Raw genomic sequence first — 16299 nt, forward strand, 5'->3', positions numbered from 1 at the left:
CCATCAGGTACATTTTTAGCTTTGCAGGTCAGCATCATAGTTTTTAACTGTAATGTTAATAATTATACTTGCTATATCTGCTCCACCACTAACAGTTTTTATGTAAATCTAACAATTCTGAAACTTTCTCTAGAATTAAAGATATTTCACATCAAACCACTCTGAATAACTTTGTTTACATCTCATTCAGACGTTAAGTACAGCCCCCCTTCAAACAGCACCATCACATGTACATGTAATCAGCTTCCCTACTGCCAAGTTAGCACACTGTTACAGTGCTGTTACAGCTCCGTAGCTGAAGTCCTGACTGCAGTTGGCTGGGCACTGTCCTTCCTGTGTCAGGTTGCTTTGGAGTGCTGCAACATCCTGCAGTGCCAGAAACAACGAGCGATGAGATCAATGACCCCAACGATGGGGTTTTAAATGAGACTGTGGCGCCCTCTGTGGGTGCATGTGAGCACATACCTGTGCATCGTACCTGAACAACATGAGAACATCTTGAGCGACTGCAAGCTTAAATGAAGGGTCTGGTAATAAGGGTATATCTGTTGCCATCTGTGCCATAAATAATATGAACACTGTAATTTTATCCCACCAGAAAAACACGAAACACCTGACCAAGAGACACGATCACACAGACCACCACCCGAAACCAAAAGAAACCCTCAGAACCATTCCACAATTTCTTCAAAGGGGTGTGGGGGGTGCAGACAGACGTGCTAAATGTAATGCTGTCTAGAATAGGAGAAAGGTGGGCGTGAGGATGACGTCAGTGAGAGAGAGAGAGAGAGAGAGAGTGTGTGTGTGTGTGGGTGTGTTATGATCAGGTATACACGCCGTTTGAGGAAGGAGATGGCAGACACCGTGTCAAGGGCGTTGAGAGCAGGCGATAGCTGCCCATTTTAACAGCAGGCAAACCCCCCTCACCGCTGCGTGTCCCGGATGAGCGCGAGCGCGAATGCTCCTCAGGAAGGCTCGTAGTTCCCGCCATACAGGGAGACGGGAAAGCAGCGGTGACCTGTTACCTTCGTCACCTCTCAGTTTCTGACCTGTACGAGCCCTTTTCTGGCCTTTTTGTTATCTTCAACAGAAGACCAGACTTTGTTTTTCATCACTGGCACCGTTAGTGATGCGAGGTGAAGGGGGGAGGGGGAGGACAGGAGCGTTTCTGGTGAAGACAGAATGAATGCCTGTTCGCCACGGATAGGCGAGAAAAACAACAACAACAACAACAACAACAACAAGAACAACAACATGGCTTAACTTGGTTGTTTCGGATGGGCTGACACGTCGTCGCTGGACCGCAGGGGCGGTTTGGAGCCAGGACATGTCTTCAGCACTGATTTACGCGTGTCGCGAAGAGGGAAAGGACTGAAGGATGCAGGGGGTGACGGTGAGCGGAGAGGCGCCCACCCTGACTGGGGGAGGAAGGGAGGAGGTGAGCGCGAGAGTCTTTGCAGTTGTAAGTTAGGATAGTAGCTAGCGCTAGCTTTTAACTAGCTACAGCCGGGATGAAATGTCAGTATGCTGATAAACTGTTGAAAAGCCTCCCCCTTACTTTAATTGCGCGTTAGTGTAGCCCAGGGGTCAACAAACTCTCCTCCACAGCGCCAGTGATAAACCAAACCTACGCCATTAGCTGTATCCAATTTCAGTTTATTGGGCTCAGGTGTTGTGGATAAAGCTCGGGATAGCTAGATAGCTAGCATGCTAGAGGACCTACCCTAATTATTGCCTTTGGTGATGCAGATGTGGCAAACGTGAGATAACATGACATATCTTCTTTGTTTTGTCGTTTATTATGAACTTTCTGAGTTATTCTGAATAATTGTCATGGATGATGAAGGCATCGCAGCAGATAACCGTGACCTGACCTGATAGAGTAGCCTGCAAAATGACAAGGCAGTATTATCATCTATTATAGCGCCCTTAAGTGTGGCTCATCCTTCCTGTTTGGTTTGGGCTAGCCTGTTAAAAAAGGGGAGGGGCCACGAGGGATCTGTGCGCCTTCTTAGTCGTCATAGAAACCACAGATAAAACCGGATGCCTTGAAATGAGGTTTATTTTGTATCCTTTGTGCGTACACAAGTCAGTCCACCAGCCCTCAGATTCTCTGGACAAATGGGTAAATCCTGCTGTTTCCATTGGCTATTTGAACACTGGACTGGTTAAGGCAGCACTTACACTCTCCAGCAGGTGCTTGTCATTACCTGAAGTGGTCAGGATAGATTGGGCAGGATAACATGTAGCCTTGGGCCAACAATACTACTGAAAACATGCATTGTTTGATTGCCACTTCTTACACAGATTTTCCGTCTGACAACGAATGCTGGGGTTCCTGCAAATAACAAGTCAAGTCAAGATTTATTTGTCTTTTGCACAAAAGATATCAGGACATTAATGTATTGAATTGCTTGTGTTTGAGCATTGAATAAATGCAGCAGGATGGCAGTATGACTATTCTTATTAGTATATGGGTATACTTTATTAGTTATATGGGGTGATAGATAATTCTATTTAATAAATATACTATAGATAAATATATAATAGATTAAGGTCAATGTTCTATACATAATATGTTCTAATATAATGTTATATAATGTTCTAACATATATATAAACTAGTGATTATTATCATCAAATAGAATAAAGTTCTGTAATGCTCATGTGGTATTTCATTAGTGAATATTGGGCCACAATAATATTGTTTTTATCACAGTAATTATGAAGATGTTCATAAATAATGTTACATCTAACTGAATTCATTCTCACTTTGTTAGTATACCTGCATACCAGTTCTTTTTATTGAGGAAGATTACTGAATAGCTCAGTGTTTGTGTTTTGAATTAGCTTCAAGTGGAAGGGACCTTAAATATGTTTGAGCATGTAATATAAATAGCTGTGGTATTGTTAGTATTCTTGACTCTCTTCTTGGCATCACAGGTTTTCAGCATTCAAAAACTATCATGTCAGGCTTCCCCAGTTTCAGTACTGGGGGCGTTTTCTATGTGGAAATTGATTAGTTAATACGCTGAATCGATGAAGGAAAGCCCAAATATGTACAGCATGTTATAGAACTGAGATAGTGAGGGAATCTCTTTGAGATGCTTTGGGTGGGGGATTTTGGGGATTTTTTATTAAATAAGTGGTAATTATTGTAATGCATTGTACAGGGTTCAGAAAATAGACACTCTAGACATGATAATCTTATGCTCTCCAGTTAGCAGGTGTATAAAGCAGTATGCATGGGAGTAATTCAGTTATCTTAACTGTTACATTAACAGAAGCTAATGGAGCTTCAGATTGTACTATGCGGCCAGTTGAGAGCTCCTGTGTAAATTGAATGACAGTCCTGAAGGTCTGCTCTCCTACAAATTTCCAGCTCTAACTTCACACACCTCCTTCTAATACTCACATGTTCATGAGCTGTTGTATTAGATTAATCTGTTGTTTTACCTTAATTAGTACATCAGCAAACATCTGTGCTATAATGAAGTTATCATTTCCTAAAATAAGCACAAGCTGTGGCGCCTCCTTTATTATAATGAGGCACAAAGCATGTCTTTACTGACAGTCAGAAGATTGACAGTCTTTCAGCCACAGATGGTAATGTGTTCCACTTATGTATGTGTTCCATGTATGCTCCCCTACTTCATTCACTTCCAACAGGACCCATGCAGTCTTTCTCCCCACTTATTGGATCATTGTCTCAAACAATTCATTTAAATGAACCTTTACTCAGTTTATCAGATTATATCATGATAAGTTAATGAGAATGTTAGTGCAAGCTGTTTCTGAGCACTGAGAGTGGTCAGTCTCTCTCTCTGTGCTGGAACTTGCCATTGGCCATGTAAGTAGCAATAGCACACAGTGGCAAGCTCTGCCACTCTGTGCTTTATAATGTGCCCCAAAATGAAGGACAAAGACAGTGCTCTTAACATCATTACAGTCACACTTGAGTTCTTCCCAGTGTGTCCCAAGGAAATCGGAAATGTAGCCTAGAGAGCCAAGGCTTTCAGGGCAAGACAGCAAAGAGATTATACTGTAGCAAGAAGGTCATTTTTAACAGCACATTTTGCTTTCTCTCGCTATCTCTCTCTCTCTCTCTCTCTCTCTCTCTCTCTCTCTCTCTCTCTCTCTCCGCACCTGATTCTGCACTCTCATTGACCTTCTTTATGCATTTTTGCCACACTGACTGCTACCTTTAATCTCACTCCTTGTCTCTGCTTTATAGTAAAAAAAAAGCAAAGCAGTGGACCAGTGAGTAATTATCTCATGACGTTGCGTTTGCAGAATACTAATGTCAGCAGTCTTAGGATTGATACCTGAAAAGCATCAGAGTTCAGCTAATCTAACTCTAGGCATTTAAATCAATTGTAACATAAAAATAGATTTTGTCCAAGCGCATGGTGCAATTTTGATGTCATTGTGCATCATGGCCATTAGAACCTGAACCGTAAGAGTGACTCTTTCACTCACACTCTCAGTGCTGAGTTAACTACCCATATAATGTTACAGACTGATCGATAGACTGGGAGACAGGGAGAGGGGCAGGGAAGGACTAGGATACGTTATTGAGTTTATTATAATGTTTATGTAACGCTGACACTTACAGCCATACCAGCACTGTCGACTGGAACTATTTCCATTTAGCAGTTGCTCTTGTCTTACATTGCCTGACATTATTTCTCTGCTTGCTCTAAAGCATGTTACTCCCACTGAGATATTCTTACAACTGTGTTTGTGTGTGTGTGTGTTAGGCTTATACAACCGCTTGAGTGTTTCTCTCTGGGGCAGACAGAGATAGAGGATGTGCTGAGTAGGCAATCATGAGTTTAAGAGAGCCTCTTATTTATGATTATCACTTCTTCCTCTCCTCATTTTTTTCCCTTGACTAGCCTGTTCCCATTTCACGGATACCCTGTATGTGTATGTTATGATCAGTTGGTGAATAGTTATGTGCTTTATTTCAAGAAAAGAGACTTAAAACATTTAAACTGTGGTCTCTGTTCAGATAGTTTAAGGGTATTATCACTTTATTATTCTATTACTTTATCAGTTTTTTAGGATTGTAACATTTCACAAAAGCCATAATTTAGTTTGATACAGATTCAATTTGATATTTTTTTTAAATAGTGAAAGGCCATGTTAATATGTTCTTAAATCTATGTTGTTTATATTTGCAGGTTATTACAGGATTAAACATGATGGAAAATGTATGTGAATCAAAAGGTGTGATTTAGAGAGTCTCAAAGTAAGTGTTTACACACTAGTGTTTTTTCCAGACCTGGGAGCATATGCTCTGAAAATATGGTTCTGAGGTTTCGAGAATGGGAGCATGGCTGAAATCTGTGGTCTGGGTTTTGTCTGCTGTTTTGTCTGGAGCTATCCGCTCCCGGCGCCACATGTGGGGTTGTCCTATGGGAACGGCACCTTGTTTGCAGGTGTTCCTGCTTAGTGAAATGCCATGACTCCAGAAAGCACTGTATTTAGGTGCTTGAGTGTTTGTATCAATGGAAAATAAAGAAAAGCAATAAACTGACCCTAACTAACCCAGGTCTTACCATTTTGCAAAAAGGCATACAGACAAGCAAACCAGTGACAATGAGCCACTCCTCCTAACAGGCCCAGAATCAGCCCTGGGTGGGATCCAAAGTATGACAGTGTGTAAACACCCTAACACTTTGGCAGGATGTTAAACTAACTAAAAATGTGATTAGCTAATATGTCTGGCTGATCCCGAGAGCCAATCAGATCATATTCGCAAGTTAAGAATTACAGTTTCCTTGTGGAGGAAGCAGAGTAAAGGCTTAACAGAATTAACTGGATACACATTGTTGTATGTTCCTCAGCTCAGTGGGTATCAGAAAACAACAACTAAACTCTGAGCTAACTAAACTCTACTAACCACACAACAAACAGTGTAGATCACATTTAACCATGACCAGCAACTACTGCTGCAGCAGTCGGTAAACTAAAGGAATTGCGTCCTAAATGATGGAGTTTTAGCGCTACACAATCAGCCCATTTTGGTTGTGCTTCCACTGTGCTCCACAGTGCAGTTGGGGTACAGGAATTTACAGGTGTTTAAATGTGAAGTATGGGATTTCCCAGTTGTTCCACAGCATTTATATGTGGTTGATTCCAAAAAGTAAAGTACATTTTTCTCTTGAGATACAAAGCAGGAACTTCCTACAGAATCCCTGCACGATGATGCATTACCAAGTAATGCCTGACAAGCTTAATGTAGCATACTGACCCGCCCTCAATCGGTATCTGCGTTCAACCAGTCAAGCTGAGTGGCGATCTGGCGACAACTGGTATTGGCTCCAAAAACACTGATTGGTCAGTTTCAGATCTGTTGTATTTTTTTGTATTATACAATTTTATAATAATGCATATCTTAGATCTACTAGTTTCTCTTATAATAAAAACCATATCCTTTGTTATTATTCTTCAATACTAATAGAATCAATGGCAACATCCCTAAATATTAAATAAAGGTTTTGACTCTGGGAGTAACAAGTGAATGTAGAACTGAATGGAATCGGTCAACTTTCTTTCTCATCATCTGTGCACAGTGAGGAGCCAAATAATACCCCAGGATAGTCAGAAACACACACACACACACACACACATACACACACACACAGTGCACTTTTATGTTCACTTATTCTCTGCCTTCCACTCAAGCACTCAGCTCTCTGGTGCCTCTCATATGAAAGCATTCACATGAACATGATCTCTTTAAGATGTAGATTTTTAGAGCAGCTAAATAATTTAACCTGTTAGAGTGCCTCTGAAATACCAGGTGGACTTTATACAGTATTCATATGTTCTTGCCAGTGTGCAAAATGTCAGAGCGTTTTCAAATGGCGTTAATCATGGCAGCTTCCATAAATGCTGTACTAGAGACTATCCTTGTTTCCTTGTCTCTGAGGACATTTTCTTAAAGCATAAACAGGGCACATCATCTTACTCTCTCACCCACCCACCACCATACTCTATTCTATGATGAGCTACTTGTGCCAGTCATTATAGAGCATCTACTCAATGAATAATTGATCAATGATAATGTAGCCTATTTTATTGCACTCAGAGAGCGAGCACAATGTAGTGATCCTTTTGGGTTCAGAAATCTTTCTGTTTATTGGGGAAAATGGTACAATTTTTGGGAATCATTGATGTTACAATTTGCAAGATAAACTATGTACAGTATTTGAAGGAAGAATTAGACCAAAATAACCAAAAACCTTTCTTATACTTTCTCTCAGAATCCACACTTTAGGTCACTTAGAGGTGACTATAATGGCAAACATGTTTGAACCATGTCTGAAGTGTGTGTGTAATAGAGATTTAAAGTTCACTGCAGGTTCTAATGGATTCTCCTGTCATCATTTGCCCTCTTGTCCTTGTAAAACCAGCACAATTAAACTTGTGCACCTCAGCCAAGAAGAGCAGGGCTCTCACAGTCTCTATGCCACAGCTTGGACTGCTGCCTGCCTTTTAGTGCTGCAATCTCACACAGCAAGGGCACCGCTCTGACTATTAGTGGACTGTGGGTGTGTGCGTGCCGAAGTGCATGTGTGATTGCAATAGAGATGGAGTGCGGGAGTATGTGGTTAATAGGCTGTCGGGCTTCTATAAGGGTTATGACAACACAGGGAATCTGACATTTTTCAGCAATATTTCTTAGTATACCTGTTTGTGCCAAGGCCATTATGTCTGTCGATAATCTTTTTTTCTCTGTGGTTGGAAATAGCCCATGCGGGAGGAATATGGTCGCTGTACCTTAAGCTGCCACTAGAATCAGAAGTGGCAGCAGAGAGCCAGCCCACATCTTATAATGATGCATTGATGTCTAAAAGCATTCAGTGCTGTCTCTCTACGCTGATACAAAGCATGTTAAAAGCAGTCATGGGTTGGGTTACGAGCAGGCAGGAAATGTATTCAGCCCTCCAGAGACTGGAGAAGAAAAGTCAATTACTCCATAACTGTAAAGTAAATTTTCCAAGCTACTCTCTAAGCTATGTGTCGGAATTTTTTTTTTCCCACTTAACTGTGGTATTTCCTCTGCAAATAAAATGGATACCATTTCCGAACCGAATCAAACTGCAAAATATGTGTTGTGCTTATTTCTTACACAGCTAGTTTTAATAAACCTTTCTTGTTTCTGTCTCTCCCTCTCCTTTTCCACAACCTCCAAACCCATTCTTCATACCCACAACTTGTAATTTTCTGTTTATCCGCATACACTTATGCTATCTCCAATTCTTCCTTCCCTGACCCTGACATTGCCCATCCTTCCATCCAACCCCTACCCCTAATCCCTTTGTCCCACCTGCAGCAACGTCCCCTCAAGCAGTCCTTAAGTGGCTCTTTGTGCCGGGAATCCCACTGGAAGTGCCTGCTGTTGACCTTGCTCATGTATGGCTGCTTTGGCACGCTGGGCTGGTGCTCCCTGTACCGTATCACAGTTATGGCGTCCGACGACCAAGGTCCTGCGTATTACTATGGTGACCAAGCCCGGCTCTATCATGACAGCCCCTGCTCCAATGGATATGTCTACATACCAGTGGCATTCCTGGCTATGCTCTATGTGGTCTATCTGGTGGAATGCTGGCACTGCTACTCCAAAACAGCCAACCTGGCAAAAGTGGAGATCAATCAGGTGTACGACCGGATCCAGCGGCTACAGCAGGCCACACCATGCATCTGGTGGAAGGCCATCAGCTATCACTATGTGCGGCGAACCAGGCAAGTGACTCGCTACCGCAACGGCGATGCCTACACCACCACACAGGTATACCATGAACGGGTCAACACACATACCTCCAGCTCCGAGTTTGACTACTCCCGACACGGCGTCAAGGACGTGTCCAAGGAGCTGCAAGGTTTGCTAGACCACCCTGTCACCCGGCTTCGCTTCACTAAGTGCTTCAGCTTTGCCAGCGCCCGTGCTGAGACTGCCTACCTAACACAGCGGGCACGCTTCTTTGGAGACAATGAGGGCCTGGACGACTACATGGAGGCTCGGGAGGGCATGCACCTCAAGAACGTAGACTTTCGAGAGCACATGCTAGCATTCCCAGATCCTGCACGGCCTCCCTGGTACACACGACGCTGGGTCTACTGGTTGGCATCTTCTCTGCTTCTGTCCTGGCCACTCAGAGTGGTGGCTGAATACCGCACGGCCTACGTCCACTACCATGTGGAAAAGCTGTTTGGTGAGAATGAAGATGCCAGTGACAATGATAACAGTGAAAACTATCGGTCAGGTTTTGAGCATGGCACTGGAGGTCCTACTCTTCGCGTTATATCCAGGGTGAACACGGTGGACATAACCGAACTGGAATGGCACATTCGTTGCAATCAACAGATAGTACCCAGCTACTCTGAGGCCTTGCTCATGGACCTGGACATTAACACTAACACGCCGCTGTCTGTTGCAGTGGCAGCCCGAATGAGACGAAACTCCAGCTACTTCCTCCAGAGCTGTCCTCGTTGCCGTAGGTCCACAAGCAGTTCCTCTTTGCCCTCCTGGGTTAGAGGAAACATGGTGATGGGGGCAAGCTCATTCCCAGTCAGGCCTGGAGGAAGGCTGGTTCTGAGCCGCAGTGGCCTCTCCCTGGGGCGCTTGCACTCCACCCGAAACCGCCACACCTGCCTGTTTCACTCAAGGAGCCTTGGAGGAGGACTAGGGGGCAGAGGCGAAGAGGGAGGCGGGGGCTTTCTGGGCTTGGGGTTCCGCAGTTCAGATGAGGAGAGGAGAGGTGTTCTAGAGGGGGAGGGACTGGAAGATGAAGAGAACTGCGATGTTGAGGACCACGGACAGGGACAGGGAGATGACAGAGAGAACGGAGAGGTCAGGGGAGAAGAGAGAGACAGGCCACCAGCCTATCAGGATGCTCTGTACTTTCCTGTGTTGATCATTCATGGAGAAGAGAGCTGCCACGGTGGCCAGGACATTGACACAGGATAATGGCAAGGACTGGTGAGGAGAATGTATATTAGGATGTTTGCAAGGGTGAGCAGGTAAGCAAATAAAGAAAAACAATGGGGAGTAAGGCAGAAGACTGTTGGGCACTCGGAGAAGAAGTTTATACCCAGGGAAGATACATAAAGAGAAGGTGAAACCTGAATATTCGATTATTTTGACAGAGCAAATGTGTGCTGTCACCCTGTACAGACAAGAAATTAGCACTGAAGAACAACTGCAATATGAGTGAATGTATGGAAAGCCGTAGGGTTTAAAGGAAAATATGATCAATGGGTCAGTTCATGTCTGTGTCAGCTGGCACCAAGCTGACATGGACTGACCCTATAGAAAATTCTAATAGGCATGAATCATTAGATATCAGTATCCTATTATTCTATGCCTTGAAATACCATCTTCATAAATGAACAAAAATGCTCAATCAGTCAATGTAGCCTGTCTGTCCCTCTAGGAATATTGTAGTTTACATGAAATGCTGGACCACCATACCTGATCACGTAGTGAAGACATTCCAGGCCTAGCAGTTTAAAAATAATAATGTAGTCCATGCTACATTTTGAAACAGTCTGTAGCCTAATGCCATTATTTAAATAGAAGTGTGACTGTAGTTCAACTGCAGAGCAGATGGTCTCTGACTTCAGTTAATTTCTTTAAAGACAGGAGAGCAGACCGAAACAAAGCCAAAAGATCTCAGGGGAAAAGAGACTCTTCATTTTTAATAGTGAATGGAAAATGGTAGAGATTTAACAGAAGAGGGCATAGGTTGATGAATTGTAATCCCTTGCTGTTTGTACTTATGCTTCAACCCACCGTATTGTGTCATGATTTCTTTTAATCTTTTTAATTGCCTTGTAGAAGCTTGGTGCTCATGACTCCACTGTTCTTTGCCTTAAAGGTATTTCTATTCAGCGCCAAGTGAGCTAGCACAGCCTCATATAGATATAATATGGCATTACACACATACACAGTGAGTTTGTGAACTCTTTAGAATTATCTGCACGAACAGTTCTTAAAATGTGATCTGATCTTAATCTAATTACTATTATAGTAATAATAAATAGAAACAGTCTTACTTTACATATAACAATAAACACATTTTACATTGCTACAGTGCCTTTAAAAAGTAATCATCCTTGGATGTTTTCCCCTTTTATTGTTTTTTTATAAATGGAATGATGGTCAAAATAGTTTGGCTTTTTTAAAGAAAAATCAACAAATACCATCTTTAATGTCAAAGTGAAAACAGATTTCTACAAAGTGATGTCAATTATAAAAGGAAGGTGAGGAAGTTTTTTTTACTTTGAATATAATGACCATTATTCCATTTATAAAAGCAATACAAGAGGAAAACATCCAAAGGGGTGAATAGTTCACAGGCACTGTACATCATGAACAAATGCTTTAACAAAGAAGATCATTTATGGTATTTGGACCCTTATATCCAGTAAATAGTGGAATGTTTCATCTGAGGCCTTTTGAAGTCCTTGATTGGGATGTATGGTATTTGAACAGGTTGCTGTTGTAAAAAAAAAGCTGATGACCAAACAGGTCAGACATACAGTTAAATTAATTGGAACACTTGACTCCAATTACTCTCTTTTTTAGGAGCTCATTATCGTAGTTGTTCACATACTTTGATCCTGATTGTTTAAACCAGTTGCTCAGTAAAGATATGGCAGTGTAAAATACAGTAATGTTGCAACTGTTTAAAAGCAGAAATCCAAATTCAGGATCCAACAGATAGACTGATAAACCTGGTCTAAGGAAGAAACATGAAAGAAATTCATAAGGGAAATGTGTTAGCACCATCCGAACCATCTGTAACATCCATACAAAATTTTGTTAAGCACATAGCAGTGGTACAAAAATGAAATCATAGGACCACTTTAAAAATGTTCAATTTGTCATTCATCCCATCGCCTGCTCCCTGTACTGCTTGAATACTGGCAGCTTTTGTGACTTGAGTTTAAAGCTGTCCTTTTTAATATAATAGGGGATTCAGCGAGAAAAATACAGGAGACCACAATGTTTAATGACTGTCACTAGTGAAAAGCACATGATTGCCTATTAAACACAAGCCATGATCCACAACTACAACGTCCAACGCCCAAGATTAATATTGACACACTGATACAGAGCAACTTGCCAATCCCAAGTTGATGCTTACATGCCTAGATCAGCACTGAACGTAGGCTCATTAACAAGCACAACAAGTCATCTGCTTTACAAACAGTGCAGGGAATGGTGTGAACACAGGCTGACCACTGGGAAGCTAATCACAGAATGAATGAATGTACCAGTAGAATCCTGCATATTCCAAAAGAGTCTATTTTACAGCAAAAACGGGGGCAGCGAGAGAATAAAACACAGCACATACCAAATGCATCTCTATTTTGTCTGCAGGATTGCTACTTACCTAGTTATTGCTACTTTTCCACCGAGTACTGAACATTGAGTTTCCTGTGGTGGTGGTGGTGGTGATGGTGGTGGCGGTGGTTGTGATGGTTGTAATGGTGGTGGTATTGATTATTATGGAGATCATATAAATAAAGTCAAACCATTAGCCCTGTGTTTAATGAGTATTTTGTCGATCACATCAGCAGAATGAGGCATGTTGTTATCATACTGTATTATATATAATTCAGCTTAAGGTTGGAGTCACAATTAAGACTCATTTGCATAACATCATTTTGAGATGTTAAGTGGATTTTAAAGGCATATATATTGATATATTTGTTACCAAGTCTTACATTAACCTCCTTTGAAAATCCCATTTACATTGTGTGAATATTTCATGACGATTGGACCAATACAAAAAGTTTTGTTGCATTAACTTATTTAAGTTAACGTTATGGGCTAATAACGTTATTATTAGGTTTTATCCATATCCTGAAAAGTTTATTTTTTTTTTATTATTCGATTTCTGTGGACCTTGAAATCATTCTGTTCAGGCTTCATCCTAATAGATTGTATATATTCAACAGAAATGCTTTTCTACAATATGTTTTTAATGGGTTCTCAGTTTCTTATTACTCATATATTTTTGCCAAATATATTTTTCATTTATTTCAGTCATTCTCTCTCCTGAAAATGTGATCAGTTCTGCTTCTGTGTGGACAGAAGGGGAGTTAAGTGTTTTAATACAGCTGCTGTTTAGAGCTGTTTTTAGATTTGGATCAATGTGTGCATTGGGCACTGACAAACACCTACACTGTATCTTGCTAGTGCCAGACTACCAGTTGTGTGTTGATTTTTTTGAGATTATGTATATACAGGATTTCATTTATTTTTACTGGTTAAGGCCCAGTGGCTGGACTGTTTTGTGGGTTTTGAAGTTTTTTGGGTTTTTTTTACAGCAGGGGTAGATTGTGGAGACAAGGAGATTAAAACACTACAACCCTAGATGGAGATCATGTTAGAAACAAGAAAACTAATGTCTAAAGTAATTTGTTTGACCACTCACATGAACACAGAAACACAGCTTTCTTTTTATCGTATTTTACTAAGGAAGTACGGGTAGTCCTGAAAATGTTACTGTATGCCAAAGGCTTTCCTCTCTCCCTCCCTCTCCTGTCCCTCTCCTTGCTCATAATCTGTGCATGAAGGGCAGAGCTGCTATAGTCACTGACCTAATGACAAATGAGATCAAATGAGAGAGGGAGAGAGAGAGACAGAGGCAAAGGGAGACGACAAGAGAACACTTGCACGCTGGGGAGAAATAGCAGCTCAGTCGCACTGGAAATTATTAGTGGACGTGTGAAGGACAGACAAGGGCAAGGGACTGAGGCCATAAAGCAACTGTGCACGTAGAGTCCATTGTCCTGGTAAGTGACTCTTCAGATTCATGCACTCACTTTAAAAGAGAAGCTATTACACACTGGGCAGCCATTAAGGAAAACAGTTAATATTGAATTCTTCTACACATTCATATTTACATTACTGCATTCATATAAATGACATGTCCAGTAATGTAATTTGGCTTTTTTAAGATCATAAATCCAAATGCATGTTAGTTTGCCACCTGAAATACAGAAGTACATAGCATGTTACTAAAAGGAATACAATCCATAATACAATTCTTCTGGTTAAAGATTATATTCATATAAATCTCATCTTCAGTGTTGGAACAATACATTCTCAGATTTCCCCATCAATCACTGTCCCTTTTAAGCCTATACAAGTTATATATATGTACAATATATGGACATAATTTTAGCATAGATGGTAATAGGATGGCCTGTATTTCTGAAGGTGTATTGCCTAGAGGCTAGGTGTTTGCTAAGTTCACTAAGGCTAAGTGTGTGTGAGAAGTTCATTAATGTGAAGACGAGATAAGCTTTGCATTAAGCTGCTTCTTCTGGTGATTCAGGCTAGCGGTGCCATTAGAGAATTAGGTCACATCGTCTCCGGGAGTACCGTCTTGTTTACCTAGGAACAGCAGTATTGCTGTAAATTTGAACTACTACAGTTACTACAGGATTTTAAAACTGTACATACATATTCAGTTTCATACATAGACCATTACTGCAAACACTACTAATGCATGTCTCTGTTATCACATATTGTTTTTGTGGTTACCCCCTTGAGGTTATTATGTTATGTTGTTTGTGAGACACCTGGCCTGGCACATGGCCCATGTAGCTCTCCAGCTTCTTACTCCAAATATGTTTGTGCTGTCCTCACAGAGCTCTGCAGTAAAGCTGTGAGGATGTCTAAAGACCAGCTGGACTCGGTGGCAAGCCATATGGAGAGTCTGCTGTCGGTGGCTGTGCAGCTGCAGGCACAGTGTCAGGAGCAAAGCGTGCAGCTGGCTGCTCTGACTGCACAGCTGAGGGAGGATGCCCAAAACCTCCGCCAGCAAAGCTCCCTGGCTGAGCAGGACATGGCTGAGATGCACAAAACCCTGGAAGAGCTGATGGACACTAAAGTGGCCTTTGAGGCCAAAGAGAGACAGGCCCGCAAGCTCAGCAGGCAGTTGTGAGCTATACAATTGTAAATCAGCATCTTTTCAAGGAAAAACCATGACTGAGGTAGGTCAGGGGTGTCCATCTCTGGTCCTAGAGAGAAGGTGTCCAGCACAGTTTGTTGAATATCTTGCTGAAACATAAGTGATTCAAATGATCAGGGTTAGAATTAGACACCCCTGATTTAATAGGGAAAATCTGTACCCTGTATCACCAGTGTAATGGCAAGCTTGAACCTGTGATTTTTCTATACCTGACAAAACAAAATCTGTTAAATCATGTTATAAGTTGTTTATAAATCCTTTATAAGCATAATATAGTATATTCAACAGCCCCTAATTAGTAATGTTTACACACCAGACAAAGACTAATCTGTGATCATGTCCATTCTAATTGGAAAGTATTTTAATAAATCAGAACAAAGGTACTTTCAGCACCAGAAAACCAGGACCTGTGTTTTTATTTTGGCTTAAATCTCCAGGTCAGGCTTTGTGAAACACTTAAATACACCCATTATTGAGGAATTAGATATAAAAAAGAAATATCAATTAACAGAGATGAATTAATATGGCAGAACCGAAGAGGATTGGCAATAAAGAATGAAGAAATGACGATCAGTATCACTTTACAGACAGTTATCCATCCAGCCATAGGCATGTTACATCACAGTTCATAAGTAGTAGGGCTTAATTTCCAAGTAAGACTCCAGGATAGGATTACAGTCTTTGGGATTTCCTTTTAATTGTCATACAAGAGAAATACAAAACTCAAATGTTATGAATACAGAATGTCAGTTACATTTATTTTATCGAGAAGTTTACTCTTTTAAAGTATGTGTGTGTCTTTAGTATGTACAGTTCTCTTGAGAATTGGAGATGTTATGGATATTGGCATCTTTGGAGAAGTGCTATCAGCTCGATCCTTTTTAGAAACTCTAGAGATATCTAGTCTTCCATCCAGGCAAAATATTTAAAAAGTATATTATTATAACTGTGTACTTGCCCGAGCCTTGTCCTATCACATAGGATGAAGTGAGAGAACACATATAAAGACTATGACATACATAATTGATCCAGAATTTCAGCGTTTGGCCCTCCCTTGTGGACTTTCCAGGTCAGAAGAGGTATGCTTTGGGTCGTTGCCCAGCTACAGCCTATTCTTAGCGTTCTGGCAAAGGCAATCAGGCTCTAAATCAGGTTAATATAAAATCTTGATAGTACTTGATGGATTCCATGATACCAAATATGCTAAAAGATTTTACAGAGCACTCAAAGGTCTAACATCCCATAACATTCGGTCACTATCTTGGGTCTTTTTTTATAATACCGAATTTTCTTCT

At 41.2% G+C, this 16299-nt stretch overlaps 1 protein-coding gene across 1 annotated transcript; it reads left to right on the forward strand.

Moving 5' to 3' along the window:
* Nucleotides 1-803: 803 nt before the first annotated feature.
* On the forward strand, nucleotides 804-15404 carry tmem151a (transmembrane protein 151A). Its single transcript, XM_072661620.1, has 2 exons — nucleotides 804-1438; nucleotides 8347-15404. The coding sequence occupies exons 1-2, from the start codon at nucleotides 1379-1381 to the stop codon at nucleotides 9979-9981; spliced, it is 1695 nt and encodes a 564-aa protein (XP_072517721.1). The 5' UTR covers nucleotides 804-1378; the 3' UTR covers nucleotides 9982-15404.
* Nucleotides 15405-16299: the final 895 nt, after the last annotated feature.

This window comes from Salminus brasiliensis, chromosome 18 (assembly GCF_030463535.1).
Source record: "Salminus brasiliensis chromosome 18, fSalBra1.hap2, whole genome shotgun sequence".
NCBI classification, from domain to species: Eukaryota; Metazoa; Chordata; class Actinopteri; order Characiformes; family Bryconidae; genus Salminus; species Salminus brasiliensis.